Source organism: Chinchilla lanigera, unplaced genomic scaffold, assembly GCF_000276665.1.
Source record: "Chinchilla lanigera isolate Chin_1 unplaced genomic scaffold, ChiLan1.0 scaffold00076, whole genome shotgun sequence".
Taxonomy (NCBI): Eukaryota; Metazoa; Chordata; class Mammalia; order Rodentia; family Chinchillidae; genus Chinchilla; species Chinchilla lanigera.
In genome coordinates, this window is record NW_004955477.1 from 10,298,398 (window position 1) to 10,318,830 (window position 20,433).

General features: G+C 42.2%; 1 protein-coding gene across 1 annotated transcript in view; it reads left to right on the forward strand.

Moving 5' to 3' along the window:
- Inpp5a (inositol polyphosphate-5-phosphatase, 40kDa) overlaps positions 1-20,433 on the forward strand; it is a gene marked incomplete at its 5' end in the record, with an annotated part of 236,330 nt that overhangs the window by 150,366 nt on the left and 65,531 nt on the right. Inside the window, 2 exon segments of the mRNA XM_005402047.2 lie at positions 2,910-2,973; positions 17,665-17,768. Coding sequence (XP_005402104.1) covers positions 2,910-2,973; positions 17,665-17,768 — 168 coding nt within the window.

Consider the following 20,433-nt stretch of genomic DNA (forward strand, 5'->3'; position numbering starts at 1 on the left):
TGCTTTCTGTCCAGCTTAATCAGGCTATGTTTCTCTGCCATGGACCCAGGACAGAGGATGATGAATGCATGGTAGTCTTTGGACTTTAGGGTAGACCCTAGTGCAGTGAGGCAACCCCATCACTGATGATTCTCCACTCTTTTTGGTGGTAGGACTATGAGACATGAAAACTTTTTCCATAATCACATTACTAGATTACATTTTCAATGAAAGTGATTACAGAAGTAAATGTTGCAGCCAGTTCTGGTTCCTTGCATGTCAGTTGAAACTGGTGTTTTATGGAGGCCAGGGTTAAGGAAAAGCCCTAATCTCAGCTCTCCCTATGACAGTCACCTGGAGAATCCCTGGGCCACTGACTGGCTGGCTGCTCTTGGCTAGGCCCAATTATGGAGATGGGTGGTCTTTCCTGGGGCTTCCTGTGTTTTGGAGACAGTTCAGGCAAGCTGAAGAGCTGACCAGAGGCACAGGGGCTGTGAGACAGTGGCAGGCACTGAAAGGGGAGTCACCAAACTCCCACCTATGTCCCTATAAGCTCAGCCAGTCTAGAACATTAGAATGACCACTTCCTTTCCTGCTTGCATGCCCCAGGTGCTGAGTGGCTGTGTGTGAGTCAGCTCATGGCTCTAGAACTCCAGGGCACCAAAATGTGTGTGTGTTGTGTGTGTAGGGGCATGCACTATGAAAGACATTTGGAACCATGGGGAGGTTTATTGGGGCTTTGATATCAGGTAGTATTTTGGTGCCACTGTTGATTTCTGTAGTAAGAATAGTGGTTATGAAGGAAAGAGATCTTTTTAGGAGACTCACACAGTATATTTAGGAGTGAAGCATCATAAGGTTATGGTTCTGCCAGAAGCAAAGTATGCACTTGCACCTGCACAGGATACACTGTGTCCCTGTCCTACACTTTCAGTTGTCTGAAGACTTGACATCTCTCACATTGCCACGGTTCCCAGCTGAAACGCGCCGAGAGAGCCAGGTATTTCCCAGCTACTCCCTGAGGGCAGAGCGCGCGAATCAGGACCCCGCTGCCATTACAGACAGAGTCCTGGCCTCCTTGCTCCCGCGGCAGAGAGGAGGTTTTCACTCAGAAGCCCCAGGGACTTCTCTGGCTGCGGGCGGGACGAACAGACACTCTCAGCCCTGCGCGACCTGCACCAAGAGAGTGAGTGCTCCAAGAGCCGCTGACCCACGATTCGAGTCTGAGCTTTGCCTTTGCCCAGACCCCCTAGCAAGTCAAAGACTGGGGAAGTCTGTGACTGATACGCATCTGGGCTGCATCTGGTTCCTGTCTGTGTCCTGAACTGACTGGAGACATGATTCAGGTGGTTCACAAACTGTAGATCCTGCAGTTTGTGTCTGAATTATGCCTGTACCCTAAACTACCTGGGGACATAGGTCCACGGACCGGGATTGTCACACTAGTGCAGCCTGAGTCAGGTTGTGCATGTGCCCTGAACTGCTAGGGGACACTGGATCAGACAGTCGGCCATCAACTGACACAAGTGCCCGTGTCTGAGAACGGGGATAACTAGATACAAATCAAAAACTGCCGGAAAACCCGAGACTAAGTAGCGCTACTCAGAGGTCACTCGGGAAAACCTGAACAACTGGAAAACTAGGGACACTAGTGGTCTTGGCTGAACAGCTACTGAAGAGGGAAACTGAGCTTTCTGCATCCGGTAGCAAACATGACAAAACGAAAGACTAAAACACAATCTCAGAACTCCACCCCAATCAGAACAAGTCCAGGAGACATCAACATAGGAGAACTTGGTAAACACATGCCTGAAATACCTGAAATGACTGCAATGGAAGTAAAGAAACAACTCCATAAGGCCATAGAAGAGATGAGATCAGAAATAATCTCTCAGGCAAAAAGTGAAATGACAATAATAATGAAGGAAATGCTGAAGACTTGACACTTCTCAAAAATAAAAAGCTGAATTTAGAATCAAGTCTTTCCCACTGGCAAGGCCCTGAGTGGTCTGGACATAGCTGGGTTCTCTCTCAGGGCTACCCCATCCACACACCTGTCTTCATGGCCCAATCTTATGTGGCCTTCTTATGTCTTCTGTCTAGGGGTGAGTCCTACGAAAGTAGGGCTTTTTTGTGAAGTTGTATTTATAAGGGCATAATATGCAGGTGGTAAAATTTATCCTTTCAGGCTATAGTCCAGTGAGTTTTGATAAATATGTCATTTTTTAAAAAATTTAAATGTGTACAGTTTTGTAACCATGACTGTAGAGTTTCTCCAAGACCTTTATTGGGGTTACTAGACTTAGCAAAACAAAAACATAATCAATGTACACATAAAAATTTGTATATGAACACATACATTTTATATATGTGTGTATAAAAATGTGTTAAATTTGAATTTCAGAACAGCAGCAAGCAATGTTTAGTACAGTGTACACTGCCCTGCTGGATTCCCTGACCAGAATGACATGTAGCATCCAGAATTATTTGCTCAGTTAATCTACATGGCCTGGGTTCAGTGGCTGTTGGGCACAGGGCTTCAGCTCAGTTCTGAAGAATGAGGAGGTGAGAGGGAAGGGAAACTGAACAGAGAATGACCAGTGTACAGTGGGTCAGTACTCAGATCTCAGGCCACATATAGCTGTGAGCTGAGGGTCAGTGCTCTGCAGAGGCCTAGTCCAGCCAAGCCCTGCACTTGGCCTTCCAGTTTAGTTCCACGACCAAGCGTGGTGATGGTGGATATAACCAAGCCTGGTGATTGTGGATTTTAGCAGGCTTTCTGTGGTCAGCCTTTGTGTCAGTGATTGTAATTAAGTCATAGCTGGCTAACTTGTTCTAACCTAAGATGTTCCTTTAATTTGTTGCTCAGAACCTTGTTTAAGAGTCCCTCAGTATGAGCCTCTGATCCTGTCTCTTTTTTGTTCTTACAGGCACTAGGAAGCTTTTATTTTCTTCATGAATCTTTAAAAAACATCTACCAGTTTGACTTTAAAGGTAAGATTTTTCACCATCTTCTGGTATCTTGATCTTGGTGCCCCCATCTTCGATGATTGGCTTTTTTGGGTCCTTTCTACCCTGTGTCTTTGTGAAAGTGCCAGTGTGATCTTCATTTGGTGTCACTTGCATGCAGTTGTTAACTGGGGACCTCCTGTGAAAACCTGGCTCTCTAGCTTCTCTGAAATGGAGCATGCTAACCCTGGCCCACTTGCCTGACCCATACCATATGCCAAGCCTCTGCACCTCTTTTGCTCCAGGATACCCAGCTGAGGACGCTGATTTTCCTATAGGAATTCAAGGGAGAGGGAATAGTTCTGTATCTGTATTACTACCAATGGTGAGAAGATGAAACAGAATGAAAAGATAGCATATAGATACTCCTCATTTAATGAACAAGTTCCACTCCTGGGACTAGATTGTTAAATGAATTGGTCACTAAATGAAGAATTGTGTATAGTATGTACAGTACAGTATTCAGAACAAAGAAATAGTCAAGGCAAACTCCAACTTGATGACTGCTTTTATTTGCCTAACTCATATGCAACACTATAATGTATAACAACATAAAACTACAGTACTGTACTATACAGTGCAATCAACAAAAATTATAATATTGTATAAACAAGGTGTGTAATGTACAAAAAAGGACATTGAGGCTGTATAAACAAGATATACAGAACTGTACAAAAAAAGATGCGTCATAAGTCTGAACAGTGTGCCTCGGTCGTAAGTCAAAACAGTTGTTAAACAGGTGGGTTATTAAAGGAGGAATATTTGAATTTCAAAAGCAGAAGTTGGAACAGTTTTGTGGCCATGAAAAATGCTGTTGCTCAGCTAATGACCAGTGCTGTGGGTCTGCACTGTCTTCCAAGGGTGAGATGCCCTGTCTGTGAGACACCCTGCTGAGACAGCCAGTGTGCTTGTTGGCTCTGTCCTGAACCTTGAGGGAATCTGTTACCCAGAAGAGAAACATTTCAGCATGGACCTGCTGGCCTGGGTCTTTCTATGTCTACTGTCTACTCTGTATCTTCTTTTCCTTTTGTATGTGAACCCTCCTATGCTCCACTCAGGTCTAGAGCCAGTTCACATCAATTGGAAATGTCATTAAAGTTGTAGTAACTGTGGAAGGTGACTAATTGTGTCAGTTGGTTCAGATTCATTAGTTTTGCTCCCTTGGGACCCTCTTGAGCAGTCTTGTCTACATTAGTTGAACAGTGTGATCCCATCACCGTCCTGATGATGGGCAGGATCCTAGGCAGCAGAATAATTTTTCATTGCCCTGTTGCCTTTGGATTCTTTAGATACTTAAACATCAGCACTTGGCATTCTCACCGAGGAACTAGGTTAGAATGAGACACCCAGGCTGCTCTCTTACATCTGTGTAGACACCAGTCAGCAGTGTACTGTTTCTTTATCAAAACAGACATTTAGACATAGCATGTCCCAGGTGAGGCTGGGGACAGAAGGAGGATTAGCCTTTTGGAAATTTGTATGATAAGCATAAGAAAGTTTTAAATCCATAGAATGTTTTTTTAAGAAACAATTTCTGTACATACATATTTTATTATTAAATGAAATCAACCATGAAATACCTGGCTAACTCTTAGTTTATTTAAAACTACAGGTTAGATATCCACACTTCACTCCAGTAAAAACTTCCTCAGGGGCCTCCACATGGTCAACATGACAGAGACTGGGCGGTAGTGGACAGTGGATGTGGACGTAGTACCTGTTTGTTTCTAGATGTGTGTTATTGAACACCCACAGTGCCCTGGCAGGTGTTGTAGCTGACCCTCTGCAGTTGTGTGGTTTTCTGAGTCTCAGCCTGGAATGGCCACTCCTGCCCCTCTTCCTCTGACTTGAATTGAATCAGAGCACAGCAACCCAGAATTTGTGAAAAGTTTGAATGAATTTTTAAAAGTAGTAGCCTGAATTAAAAAAAACAAGAACCTTGTACAAAATTTAAGGAGTACTCAGAGGTACAGATAAAAAAGATGAAAAGACTTCTTGTTTCTGGCCCAATATATAAAGGGTTTGGAAGACATGATTCCCTTTCTCACAAGAAGAGAACTAAACAGACCGCAAATAGACAACTCTTCTCAGATCCACAGGGCAAACTGCTGCTCTGAACAGACAGGTAGGCTAAGGTCACCACTCTCTGGGAGCAGGAGCTAGCTCCTGGGTCTACCCTGGTAAAAACATTTGACAGGAACTGACAAGTGCTGGAGACTGAGTAGACTATCCTGGAAGAGAAAAGCTCTTAGGAACCACACAATTATAAGATTTACCACTAGGAGACCCATCTCACAGTCAAGGTCAGGGTACTCCCTTCTTCACAGGGTCCACCCTCAAGAAAACTGTGTTACTTGACCCAGTCTGCTGGGATCTTATCAAAGCCCACCTACTGAGGAGAAGGAGATGCCCAATCCCAGCATCTCTGACCTTTCTGACTCACTAAAATGTTGTGAAGTTTTTAATGATACACCTTCTAGTTCATTACTGGTTGTTTCCTCAGCCATGTCCAGTTTACTAAGGAACCCATCAAAGACATTCTTCATTTTTGTTATAGTGCTTTTGATTTCTAGGTTTCTTTTTGATTCTTTCTCAGAATTTTCATGTCTCTACATTACCATCTGTTGTTGCATGTTATCCATTTTTTTGCATTAGTGCACTTAACATATTACTCAGTTATTTTAGATTCCTAGCCTGATCATTTCAAGTCTGTGCCATACCTAAGTCTAGGTTGGAGGTTGGTTTACTTCTTTAGTTTGCATTTTTTATCTTTTAGATTGCCGTGTAACTTTTATTAAAAGTACAACATGAATCACTGAGGAGAAGGAAAAAAAAAAACCAAGGTAGATAAGTCTTTAGTGTGAGGCTTGATGTTCTTCTGGCTGGGGCCTGGGCAGTGTCTACTGTCTGCTATAGCTGAAGGTACCAACCACTAAAATTTCCTATGCTACCATTATTATCCACTCAATTGTCTGTGGATTTCCTTTGACACACCTTTTCACACAGAGTCGGAGCTTTGCAGGTCTGTCAGGTGTGGTATCTTGTTATTAGACTGGAAAATGAAGAGAAATAATAATTTTTTAAAAATGTCCAAGAACTGCAGAACAACCACACAAAGTGGACGTACTTGTTATGAGATACCAGAAAGAGAAAACAGATACTTAATGGAATGATGGCTGAGAATATTCCAAAATAAATAACAGACACCAAGCCAATCACCAGATTGTAAAAGCTTTAAAATCATCAGTACCAACCAGGGTGAATGCCAAAAAATCTGCACCTTGGCGCATCATATTTGCTATTCAAACTGCAGGAAAATAAAAGGCAGAGACAAAGTCCTGAAAGAAGCTGGAGACTAGGAACAAGAAGTGAGGAAATATCATTCCTACGGTGGAGCAAGGATAAGAATTGCATTGGCCTTCTTTCAGAAACTTTGCAAGAAGAGATTGATGTGAAATATTTAAAGCATTAAAAGGAAAGAAACATCAACTTAGAATTCTATATTCAGCAAAATTGTCCTTCATAAGGGAAGGATAAATAAAGACTGTCAGACAAACAAAGCTTGAGGGACTTTATCACCAGGAGACTTGCTTTGTGGGGAACACTACAAGTTGGCTTTCAACAGAATGGAATGACACAGGACAGAAACTCTGGTTCACACAAAAAAGGAAAGAGGGTGGGAGGAGGGTAAGTGAAAGTGAAGTAAAATAATTTATTCTTATTCTTTTTTTAATTTTTTTTTTTGTTTTTCTCCGGTACCGGGAACCGAACTCACGGCCTGGCGCATGCCAGGCAGGCGCTTTTGCCGCTGAGCTAAATCCCTAGCCCCGTTTATTCTTATTCTTAATTGATTTAACAGACAATGTTTGTTTAAAGTAATAACAGAAACCTATATTGAGTGACTGTAGATAAGGAGAAGTAAAATTAATAGTAACAGAAATATTATAAAGGAAGAAGGAATCAGGAATCCTCTGTTACAAGGAACCTGTACTACTTGTGAAAGAATATAGTGTTATTTGAAAGTAAGCTTGTATTAGTTATAAATACTGTATATATTATATACTCCATGGCAATCACTAAAGTTTTTTTTAATAAAGGAACCATATAAAACATTCAATTAAAAACCAGAGAAGGCAGAAAAAGAGTAGAAGACCGCCCCCTCTGCAAAAAAACAAAAACGAAGCAAAAAATGGAAAAGTTACAAATACAAAGATACAAATATGGTACATGTTACTCCAGCTATATCTGTGATCCCTTTAAATGGGAATAGTCAGAAAGATACAGACTGTTTAGAATGGATAAAAACACCTGTGTGTTGCCACTAGGAACCCACTTAAGAAACAAAGACACACAAAGATCAAAAGCAAAAAGATGGAGAAAGATATATCATGAGAACACTTCCAAAGCTAGAATAGCTACATTACTTTCAGATAAAGCAAACTTTTAAGCAAGGAAAGTTATCATCAAAAAAGAGAGACATTACATAATGATAAAAGGACTAATTCTCCAAGAAGATATAATGATCCTTAACGTATCTATGCCTAACAACAGAGCATCAAAATACATAAGGCAAATACTAATCAACCTGGGAGGTAATATCAAGGGACTCCTTTTATAAATGGAGACATCAGTACTCTATCAGAAATAGGCAGATCCAGGAGGCAAGAAATCAGTAAGGATGTGATTGAACTCAGTAGTACCGCTACACAACTAGATCTAATTGTCATCTTTCTAATTAATCCAATAGCAGCAGAACATATATTCTTCTCTAGCTCACATGGAACATTCACTAAGATGGCTGACATTGTAAGCCTTAGAACATACCTTGAAAAATTTGAAGAGAAACCATGCAAAATGTGATTTTAGATCACAGTGGAATTGAATTGGAAATCAGTAATAGGAAGATAACTGGGAACTCTTCAAATACTTGAAATGCTTCAGATCTTCAAACATATTTCTAAAGAACACATAGGTCAAAAATCTCAAGAAATTTAAAATTTTTTTTTTATTTTAAGAAATAAAAGAAGGAAAACATATTAACAGACATCCATTTACAAAATAGCATAAGAACAATATAAACAAAACAGGGTTACAGACAAAGTTGTTAGAAATTAACAGTGGTTGTTGTATTACTTATTGATATCTTCAAAGTGGTTTCTCAGGGAAACAGAGACATACACGATTGATCAAACAAGTAATCATTAGCTGTTCCTAAGGCCTTCTATCTAGAACATACAAAAAATTTAAAAACGTCAGCCCCCTCCAAATTCAAAGACCCAATCCAAAAACGGGCATCTGAGATGAACACCCAGTTCTCAGATAAAGAAATACAAATGGCAAATAAATACACGAGAAAATGTTCAACATCATTAGTCATTCGCAAAATACAAATTAAAACAACACTGAGATTTCATCTCAGCCCAGTAAGAATGGCTAGCATTAAGAAATCAACCAATAACAAATTGTGGCGAGACTGTGGAAAAATAGGAACCCTTTTCCACTGCTGGTGGGAATGCAGACTGGTGAAACCACTGTGGAAATCAGTCTGGAGATTCCTCAGCAAACTAGCTCTAGAGGTCTCATTCAACCAAGCTATTCCCTTTCTGGGTATTTTCCCAGAAGATCTGAAAACATCTTATCACAGCAATATATATGCACCCATGTTCATAGCAGCACAGTTTGTGATGGCTAAATTGTTAAAAATATTTTGAACTAAATGAAAATACAACTTAATGGAATTCATGGGCTACTAACAAAAGCAATATTTAGAGGAAAATTTGTAGTATCAAATGTATACAGTATAAAATAAGAAAGTTCTAAAATCAGTACTTTAAGGTCCTACCTTAAAGTAGAAGAAAGTTAAAATGCAAAGTTAGCAGAAGAAAAAAATTTTTAAAGAAATAGAAATCAACAAAATTCAAAACAGAAAATCAATAGAGAAAATTAAGAAAACCAAAGTGGCTTCTTTGAAAAGATTAATAAAATTGACATAATGCTAGCCATACTAATCAAGAAAAAAGAAGACATAAATTATTAATATCAGAAGTGAGAGGGACTGTCATTACTGATCCCATGGACATTAAATATATAATAAAGGGATACTGTAAAAAAAAAAAAGTCTGTATCTATAAATTTATTAACCTAATGACCAATTTCTTGAAAGATACAATCTATGAAAATTCATACAGTAGGCCTAGATAATACAAATAGGCCTTTAGCAATTAATGAAATTGAATCAGTAATTAAGCCTTCTGAAAAAGAAAGTACCTGGTATAGATCGCTTTACTGGTCAATTCAAAGTTATACTTGTTCTCTACAAGTCTACCCAGCAGAGAAGCACTTTCTTACTCACCTATGAGCAAGTATTGCCCTACTGCCAAAACAAGATAAAAACATTACAAAGAAGAAAAGCTGCAGACTAGTATGTCTCAGGAACATAAACTTCAGAAGTTTTTAACAAAACATTAGCAAATTGAATCCAACAGCGCATGAAAAGAATTACACACTGTGACCAACTTGGATTTATTCCAGATACACAAGCTTGTTCAGCATTTGAAGATCAACTAACCTAATCCATCACATCACAGACTGTCTTAGTTCACTTTCCTCATCAGTGGGATAAAATGCCCAACACCCACAACTTAGAGGAGAAGAGATTTATTCTGGCTCACTTTTTCAGTCCATGGTCAGCTGGCTGCAGGGTAGAAAGAGCATAGTAGAAGGGCCTTGGAGGAGGAAAGTTGCTCATCTCATGGCAGCCAGGAAGTAGAGAGAGAAAAGGGGAGAACTAGGGACAAGAATACACCTTTCCAGATCACACCTCCCACCTGGCCCCACCTCCTAAAAGCACATTTGGCGACTTAAGTCATTAGTGCATGATTCCTCTCATCAGTATGATATCCCCAGTGCTGCATCACCCAAAGCCCCACTCTAAAGACATGAGCCCTTTGGGGTACAATGTTTTTTTAAACCTAAATTGTAAAATTCTGTCTTAGCCCCCAAAAGACTCATCTTCTTTTATGCAAAATGCATTTAGGCCATTTCTAGGAGTTCCAAAAGTCTTAATAGTTCCAGCACTGCTGAAAAGTCCAAGTCCAAAGTTGCCTCTAAAACTCAAAGCAAGCTTTTAGCTGTGAGCCCCTGTAAAAATCAAAAAGAAAGTTAAACACTTTGAACATAAGTGGCACAGAGTAAACATTCCCATTCCCCAAGGGAAAATGGGCATAGAGAGTAGAAAGGAATCAGACCAAAGTAAGACCAAAACCCATCAGGGCAATGTTATACCCAGGGGAGGCAACTGGGGGAAGATGTGATGAAATATGAGCTGTAATGGGCTTGGACAATCCTGCCCTTATAACATTACTTCTTGCAGCCCTCATAGCCTTTTTCTTGGGGATGGCTTCACTCACTGCCTGTGGCTTTCCTCAACAGATGTTCCATGTTCCTACCATCTTCAACTCTTTGGGTCTCCATTGCACTTTCAGCTCTACTCTCATAGCTTTATGCACTGCCCTTTCAGGGGCACGCTGGTTGGCCTCCCAGGCTTTCTGAAATCCGGGTGGAAGCCTCCATGACCCATAACTTTCCATTTTGCATGGCTGTAAAATCAGTACATGAAGCCATGTATATGAAGTCTACCACCAGCTCCAGCAACAGTCAGGTACACTTAGGCCATGACTACAGAGACCCTTGAGTGCCCAGATCACTGAGCACTGTGAAAGAATCTCAGGGAAGCAGTTCCCTAGGCAGCTCTTCTCAAGCAGGGGTCCTAGGGTTCTCTTCTCAAATGAAAGCTTTACAGCTTTGCACCCTTCAGCCTGTAGAATTGGTTGTGCCAATTCCTGAGATACTCTGTCATCTTTCCTATTATGATGCAAAGTATTTGGCTTCTTTTTAACATGTTCCCATCAGTTTGAACCACTGATGGTATATGCATAACTATCTTATCAGGCAGCTTGAACCACTGATGGTTAGCTATTTAGCATTGGATGATGGACTTGAAGCTAGAGTTGCCTGGCAGGGAGATAAACAAATTATGGCTATGTCATTAACATATTAATGATAATCTTTTTAGCAGTCATGCTGTCTGTAACCCCAACTTTGCAGGCATTTCCTTTCTTACAAAACTGCAAACTTTTCACATTTGCTTTTTCCTCTTGATTTTCACTGTAGATCTGGCTAAAAGCAGCCAGGAATAACCCAGACCATATCCTGTGCTACTTTGAGAATTTCCCTACCGGATTAATTTTTTCAGCCACCCTTAATCTCAGTTTCTCTCAAAGTCTCATGACATGGACAAAATGGAAACAGGTTTCCTGCCAGAGTATTGCACACATGACCTCTAGTCCAACTGCCAATGGAGTCATTGTTTCCAACTGAAGCCTCCTGAACTTGACCTTTACTGTCTGCATTTCTGTTAGCATTCTGATGTTCTGAGCTCTGATCATTCATAAAGCATGGGTTATAGCCTTTTAGGACTCCTGTAGCCATCATCTCCAAAACTTCCTAAATTTTTCCTACTAACCAGTTCCAAATACTTTTGAACTACAAAGTCAGGTATAGTCACAGAAAGAACCCTTCTCATAGGTACCAAAATTTATCTTACTTTCTTGTCACTGGGACAAAGTATCCAACACCCACAATTTAAAGGAGGAGAGGTTTATTTTGGCTTGTAGTTTCAGTGGGTTCATTCCATGGTAAGTTCGTTGTTAGGCAGAAATAGCATAGCAGATGGGAATGGTGGCTAAAATGCTGCTCAGATAATGGCAGCCAGGAAATAGAGGTGAGGAACTAGTAACAAGAATACACTTTTCCAGGTCATTCCCCCAATGACCCCCATCCAACCAGGACTCACCTCCTAATAGCACATTCACCTACTGAACTTGTTAGTGGATGAGTCCACTGTAAGTATAGAGCCCCCATGAGCCAGTCACCCTCCAGACAACTTAGGTTGCGGGGAGGGGGGTGTTAATCTAAACCACAGCACAAGCTAAAGAAGAAAATATTATATCAATAGATGCAGAAAATACATTTTACAGAATTCAACATCCATTCATGGTAAGAACTTTCCACATACTATAAGAAGAGAAGGAACTTACCTTAACTTGATTTTTTTCAATTTACAAGAAAATCTATAACATAAAAATTAATAAATTAGAAAATGAAAAATTTGGGGAAAAAAGTCAAGAGCAAAGCAATCATGTCTCTTCCCAACTACTTCCACATATTATTGGAAATCTTAGCTAATGCACGAAAACTAAAGGAAATAAAGGGCATATTTTCAGGTTGGAGTAAGGATTAGAACTCTGTTTTCTCAGATGAAATTATTACCTATTTAGAAAAATCTCTAGTGGTAGAAATAAGCAATTACAGGATACACAGTTAATATACAGAAGGTAATTGCTTTCCTATATAAATACAAGTGAGTGAAATTAGAAACACAAAACTGCTTTTTTTTCTTTTTGTCTTTTGAGACAGGGTCTCAATATGCAGTTCAGGCTGGCCTTGAGCTCACTTTATAGCCCAGGCTGGTCTCAAACTTGCAACGATCCTCCTACCTCAGCCTCCCAAGGGCTGGGATTATAGGCATGTGCCACCACATCTGACCAAAAACAGAAAACTTTTTTATGTAAGCACATGCAAAAAAGGAAGTACTTAGGAATATGTTATAATAAATATGATTTAAAAGTAATATCTCTGAGGAAAACTACAAAACTATGATGAAAGAAATCAAAGATTTAGATAAATAGAGAGATACTCCATCTATGTGGATAATAGTGTGGTCAGAATGTTTGTGTCCTTCCAAAATTCATATGTTGAACTAACAAGGTGATAGTATCAGGAAGCGAGGCCCTTAGGAGGTGACTAGGTCATGAGGGCTCAGCCCTTGTGAATGGGATTAATGTCCTTTTAAGAAATCCAAGGGAGCTTCCTTGCTGTGTTCATCATGTGGTAACACAGAAAGTACATCTGTGAGGAATGGACCCTCACCAGACACTGAATCTAGTGACATTTTGATTTTAGAATTACAGACTCCAGAACATGAGAGAGTGAATTCCAAAAATTAGGAAGGAAATATTGTCAAGACCTCAGTTCTTCCTGATTTGACCTAAAATCAGTCCCTATCAAAATGCTTGCAAGTACCTTCATATATATGGACTGATTATAAAGTTTACATGGGGAGAGAAATTCCCAGAATTGCTAACACAAAAAAATTATTGAAGAAGAGCAAAGTCAGGGTAAACACCACTGGCTTCCAGACATCCTCTGCAGCCTCCCAAGTGAGGGTGAGCAGAGTGCACATTGTTACAGTAGAGTGTTATCAGCAACCCAAAAACTCATCCAGATAAAGGAACTGGTCTGAAAGGCTATGTGGTGCAGAGGTCCATTCTGCATATAGTAAATCTGTGGAAACAGTGAAAGATCAGTGGCTACCAGGACCTGGGTGGTGGGTGAAGGGGTAGGTCTGTGGAGTATAGTGGTTTCATAAGGCAGAGAAACTGATGTGTGTGATTTGTAACAATGCAAATATGATATTCTTATGCATATGTCAAGATGCATCTAATGTACAACAGGAAGAGCAAAGCCTGAAGTAAATGGGATTTCTGTTGGTAATTATGCATCAATATTGATTTTGTTAGTTTCTTTTAAGAAAAGAAGAAAAACAGAAATAAAATAGTTTCAAATCAGCCTATTAGGAGAGTAACAATAATTAATAGATTGTGTATTGTTAGCTTTGTAATAGTTACTCAGAGTACAAGATATAGGCATGGAATATTGTCCAAACAATATTTAGCACAAATCTTTTTTTCAGTGGACTAAGAGAAACTAGCTCTATAACTCTCTAAACTATTTTTTTTTGTGTATGTATATATATATTTTTTTCCCTTTCCCTTCCTTTCCCCTTTCCCATATCAGTTTCTCTTTTCTTCTGAATAGTTTCATCTCAATTCATAATATGTATTGTACATTTTGGATCTTGTTTACTTGTTCAGCTTCTGACAGTAGTGAAACTGTATGATGTTTACACATATGAGTCTGGTTTGTTTCACTTAGGAGTATGATCTCAAGTTGTATCCATTTACCTATAAAAGTCTTGAGTTTATCCTTCTTTATGGCTGAGTAGTACTCCATTATTTTAAAAAACCGTATCTTTTTTTATCCATTCCTCAGTTAATGGGCATTTGGGTTGTTTCCAAGATTTAGGTATTACAGATTGTGCTGCTATAAACATGGGTGCACATATATCGATGTTGTATGATGTTTTCAATTTTTCTGGGAAGATACCCAGAAAAGGAACAGCTGGGTCAAATGGAACCTCTAATTCTAGTTTTTTTGAGGAATCTCCACACTGATTTCACCAGTGGTTGCACCAGTCAACACTCCCACCAACAGTGGGGAAGGGTTCCTTTTTCCCCATAGCCCCGCAAGCATTTGTTATCAATTGATTTTTTGATGGTAGCCATTCTTTTTGGAGTGAAATGGAATCTCAGTGTTATTTTAATTTGCATCTCCTGAATGACGAGTGCTGTTGAGTATTTTTTCATATATTTATTTGCTGTTTGTATTTCTTCCTCTGAGAAGTGTGCATTCATCTCAGATGCCCATTTTTGGATTAGGTCTTTGAATTGCGGGGGGGGGGAGAGTCTGGTTTTTTCAGTTCTTTATATGTTTTATATATAAGTCCTTTGAGGACAACTGTCTATAATTTTTTCCCCTTCTGTGGGTTGTCTTTTCACTCTGTTGGTGATTTCTTTTGTTGTGCAAAAGCTTTTTAAAAGGGTGATGGTTTTGTTAGTTTAACCTCCTTAATTCAGGATTCCAGTAGTAGGGAAGCTGTGTGTGGGTAGGGCAGGGACACATGGAAATGTTCCATTTGCTGCTATATCTTTAGTAAATTTAAGACTATTCTAAAAACAGTCTTAGACCTTAGAGGGAAGCAGCAGTCCCTTGAGTTTCTTACCAAGGCAAGCATGGAGCTTTCCTGCAGCCATTACTACCTCCATACCTTTATTTACGTGAAACACTATGAACCTGCAGCCCACACCACTTTCCTATGAATGTGTGCTGTGGTTTTTTCTGCACCTGTGCATGTGGGTGTGGTACCTGTCGTGTGATGGGCATCTTTATCTGAGTGACCAGGCCTCTAGGAGCACTGTTGTGGAGCTTTCAGCTTTCCCATGAGGAGCCCTATACTGAACACCCTTGAGAGTGGACATTTTTCTTCCACTGCAGGAGCAGGTGAAACTCAGTCCATGACTGGTACTGACCAGGCAAGTTAGGAGGTAGGATGGATATTCCACAGCTGAAGGTCGATGACTGGGTGTCCAGGAAGTAGTCAAGTGTTTCTGCTCAGTACTTTAGCAGTCAAGACTCTTGCCCCTCACCCAGCTCTGTCCTGTCTCAGCTGGACCTGCCCAGTATCATTGCTATGGGGATGTATGCAGTGACCAGACCTGATCACTGGACATTGGACTGTGACTGTCTGATAGACATCAAGGGAGCAGAAGCCTCTGTCAGGGACTAGAGGTTCGTGGAGATGACTTCTGGAATGCCAGGCACAGCAGCCATGCATCAGGCTCAAGACAGGCTTTTGGGACAGCCTTCTCAGGGCTCTTCCCTCCGCATCTTGCTGTGGCTGCTCTGTTCTCCCGGTTAGCTACCCTGTGATGGTGGACTTCACTGGCCTTTATGCTGTTGTGCTTCCTGTGTCAGAACCATCATCCTCTCTGCTCTTCTCTGCCTGTTTAGCCATTCCATCAAGACCTGGCCACACTGAGGGAGTGGTATTCACATGGATGAGGTTCTGCCTGGTATCTCCCAGGACAATATAGTCTCCAGGCCTATGTGTCAGGAAATCCATACGAGGTCCCATGTCCAAATGCTTACCTGTTGTCATGTCCCATATCTAGACTAGGATCCATAATGCTCAGTGATGCCCCTCTAAGGGTAAGCCTACAGCTCAAAAGGGTGTATAAACCAGGGCCTAGATGTCCAAGAGGGAGCTTAAGAAGGCTATGACTGGATATGGGACAGGTTGGAGTCTCAGGCTGGCTCCACACCTCCACACCATGGAGTTGTTTGTGCTGGGCCCTTTCCAATACCCCAGATCATGTCTGAATTCAGAAGAGGCCAGCTGTCCAGTTGTGCTGACCCTTCTCAAATGTGGATTGTCACTTGGACCACCCCAGCCCAACTCTGCCAAAGCACCATGTGTCCTAAACACTGTTCCTCTGCAGGATGGATGAGCATTTGCGGTGAGTGTGCCTGGGGTTAAGTGCACCTCTGCTCTGCTTATTGGCTTAGACTATACTTGAACCTGTGTGACCCTGTTCTCACCTGCTTGGAGCTATCTTCACTTTCCCTGAGTGAGGAAATATGGATATGGTGAAGATGGTGGTGTTAGCTTCAGAGCTAAGCGTGTCTAAGGCCTTTAGGAGTCATGTCCATATCTGGGGAATGTAATCAGAGGCACTGTAGGTGTGGTTAGTACACAGGTCTGCATCTAGGGGACGGGCTCTGATTGCTGTTCCTTTCTATGTTCCATACACAATGAAATGGCATCATGGCGTCCTCAGGGCTGTGTATGTGGGCTCAAACTCACCTCTTTAGCATTAGCATTTTGGTTTTTCCTTTACCCTGTATGAGGAAAGCCAAGCCCTGGCACATAACACTGCATCCTTCAGTCTGCTTTTGTTATCCTATCCATTCTGTAGAATGGACAGTGCTCCAGAAACTAGGTGTCAGCAGTTCATGGTATATAAAGCCTTTTTCCATGAAATGCTAGAAGCACAGCTTGCTGCTTATTCCAGAGCCGGTCTCCAGGAATCTGCTCGACCACCCAGGAACTTTACCTCAAAGCAGTCCCTCTCAACCCAGAAGAACTTGCCCTGCTGAGGCTGACAACTGAAGGACCAGGTCAGGCGTGCCTGAGCTTGGCCCTTGCTCCCAGGTAGTCTTAGGGGCTGTGTTCTGCCTGTGTCCCTCACAGCATGTTGCAGAGGCCAGCAGCTATTGCCCCCAGCCTAACAAGGCTTTGAGGAATGGATTCATACACTCATTATCACACACCATTGAGGGCATGGGGATGCTAGTTCGTAGAAAAAAGGGTCCCATACGTAGATGTGAATGAGAATTCAGACCAACCCCTGTCCACAGACGTGTCAGCCTAGGGAGGCCTGTGGGAGCCACATCTCCTGGGGAGGTCTGGGTGGCAGCTGGAAGAGTACATCTGGAAAATGCCCACCCTGTCCCTCTCTGCGTCTCACATAAAACCTCTTCCCTAGAATATGAGTGATGTGGGCCATGTGCGAGGAGGAAATCGATGTTATTAAATAAATTCATGTGAAGGTCTCACTGAATAGTAATTCCATAGCCCTCTTCAATATAGTCACTGCTTTAAAAGAGGGTGCCAATTAGCCCCTGTAAATCTGCAGGCTGGGAGCTCTTAGGGGATAATGAAGTGGAGTGTCAGATTCTAGGTCGTAGAATGGGAATTTACGAGCTGCAGGCATCCATGGAGCAGCTGGTCAGGGGTAGACCTTTGTCTGCTTCTCTGCTCAGGGCTTCCTGGCTCCCTGGGGCTCCTCAGGTGGGCACGTCCCCCCAGTAACACATGGTTGCTTGGATAGTGTGTAACATTGAAGTTACTCAAGTCATCTTTTTGGTCTTTTCCAGCAAAGAAGTATAAAAAAGTCACTGGCAAAGAGATCTATTCAGATACTTTAGAGAGCACACCGATGCTGGAGAAAGAGAAGTTCCCACAGGACTACTTCCCCGAGGTGCGTAACCAGGGTTGTCTTTTGGGCTTTTATCAGCACATGTGCTTTCTAGAGTAAGCAAGTTAGAAGTAAAATTTAGGTCGAAACTGTCATGCTCCATTGTAAGGGGCGTCGGGTGTCACAGCCCAGCATTGACACTCCGCTGTTCTAAACCAGTGTGGGTTGATACGGGCTATCCTAGATAAAAGGGAAGGGAGTCTAAACACTCATTTTTAGTCTGTAAATTTTGTATTTGTCATTTCTAGGCAAAAGTACATTCTCCCAAAATGCAGGAAAGTATCACCTAGCTTGCCTAGTGAGCATGGAGGTCACTAAATGGTGTGAGGGGTCAGTCTGGATGGCAGGAACAACCAACTCAGGGGCTGGAAGTCATTGTGTAGTATGACTGTATGCGGGGACTTCATGGCATAGTATATCCCTCACCTTCTCCAACAGGCACAGGATGGGGGCTAGATTCCCATTCACAGATGAGGCCTTAGGGTTATACCAGCAAGTGAGGAAATAGCAGTCATTGTGAAGCAGGTGGGTGGCCAAGCTAGTGGCTCAGTAACACTTCCCAGTGATTGTGTCCACTTCACATGGAGCATTTAGAAATTAAAAAGGCTGGGAGTGGGCTGTGGTATAGCTCGGTGACAGAATGCTTGCCTAGCATTCATGAGGCCCTGGGTTCAATCCTTAGCACCACACCACATGCACACACTGCGCCTCCCGCAAAAAAAATGTCAGGGGTTTATTTACTGTCTTACTGCCTAGACACGGTAATCATAAAATGCAGACCTATTTCTTTGGGGTTTTAGTGCCTTTTTGTTTGGTGTTGCATGTTGTGTTATTTTATACAGCTATTAGATTGTGTGCATGATTTAGAGTCCATTACTTTTTAGTAAGCCTTACAGCCAGCATTTTTGGAGTCTTCTGAGCCTGTTGACTCACACTTCATTGCCTTGCCCGTTTAAAATATGTTAAACTACAGTAAGCTTTGGATGTCTTGACCAGAAGCATTTTGGATGCTGAAGTGAAGCACTGAGCCTCACCTCCTGATGGCTGTTTGCCTATCATTTGAGCATATCCCACCCTTATCATGATGTAGGAAACATGTTGGTCTCATCTCTGCAGCTCCTGGAAGGCATGTTCTGTAGTTCCTTCACTACAGCTAGCTGTGCCTGCCTGCAGTGCTGATTCTCAGCAAGGCCACAACTTTATTAACTTGCTTTGTGACCTGTGCCTTGAGTGAAGCGATGGTGGCCATCTTAATGAAGGATGGGCATTCCTGTCACCCTGTGGCTCAGCTTCCTCGTCCATTGTCCCCAGGCCAAGGATATGGTGTCAGTGGAGTAGCCTCCTATACTCAGTTGACTCAGGCCTGCCCCTTAGCTTTGCTTCCTTATCCCCCTCTACACTGAGTATCTGAGACTAGAAAAGGAAGGCAGGACAGCTTTGAGACCTTCCATGTGTAGTTACGTCCATGTAACGTTCCCTGAATATGGTGACATTCCCACAGAAAGACGCAGTGCTGCAGTTTCCTTGAAGCCATGGGCCAAGAAGCAGGCCTTCTGAGCCTGCTCACAGCTGATGTTAGACTTCTGTCCATCCTACATTGACCCTCACTCATCTGGAGGCCTCTTTGGGGCTGGGACTGACCCAGGCTGTCATCTCAGAGTGACTAGAACAGACTTGAGGGACTGAAGTGGAAATAGGGAAGGCTGGAAGTGGGGCTGGGAAGCCAGGACTGGGCCAAGACCAGACAGTGAGTGGCTGCTCTGTGGTTTTAAGATACCCCTGCAAGACAGATGGGATGGCTTAGAGATGGGCAATGCAGGACATGGGCATAAGTGGTAGAACATGTGATGATTGCAGCGGGAGCAACACTTGAGGACCCTCCCCAAGCAATTTATGTATCTTTCTTTGCAACTTTCTTCTTTAAATGACTTTAAACTGTCTCAAATGTTGAGAAGTGTGTGATGAATCCACAAAAGATACCATAGACCCTGTCCAAGAGTGGTTGTGAGTGTGTACATTTCATTGCCAGTGAAGCTCTGTTGTCTTCCCCTTACTCCTTTTTGTGGGGTCTTCCCCTAAAGATGACATCTGCCCTCTGTCCCAGAGCTTCGCACATTTGTCTGTTTTGTATTGAGGAGTATGCCACCATGAGCAGTGTTTTAAGTTGCCACAAGTGCAGTCACATCCATTGCTTGTTGTTTCTGTGTGAAGCTGTTCCTTTCAGGGACCTGGCAGGTAGCCCTCCTGCCCAAAGACCATGTGCAGGCTCCTTAGTGTCCTGTGTCCTCACTTCACTCCTTACAGTTCCATAATTGAGGGTAGCAGATCCTCTCATCACATTTCACCTTTAGCCCTAAAGGGTCTGAGAGGCACTTGTCGGCCACATAGCCCCTTCCCTGGCCTCTATGACTATCTGCTATCATCTCAGCAAAGTGCCACTGTGTCGTGAGTAGACAGGGAAGGGCAGAGGCCAAGGCAGAAGGCACCAAGTGGGACAACTCACACAGGGGAGGGGCTTCCCACAACACCGTGGTTCCTCCAGAGATGCCCTGTGAGATCCTGACTCTCTGTGCTCCCAGCTCTGGTTCCTGAGCAGTCCCTGCAGTCCTGGCTGGCAGAGTTCCTGGCTGGGCCCTCCTTACTCTCACCGTCAGCTTAGGGCTTCTAA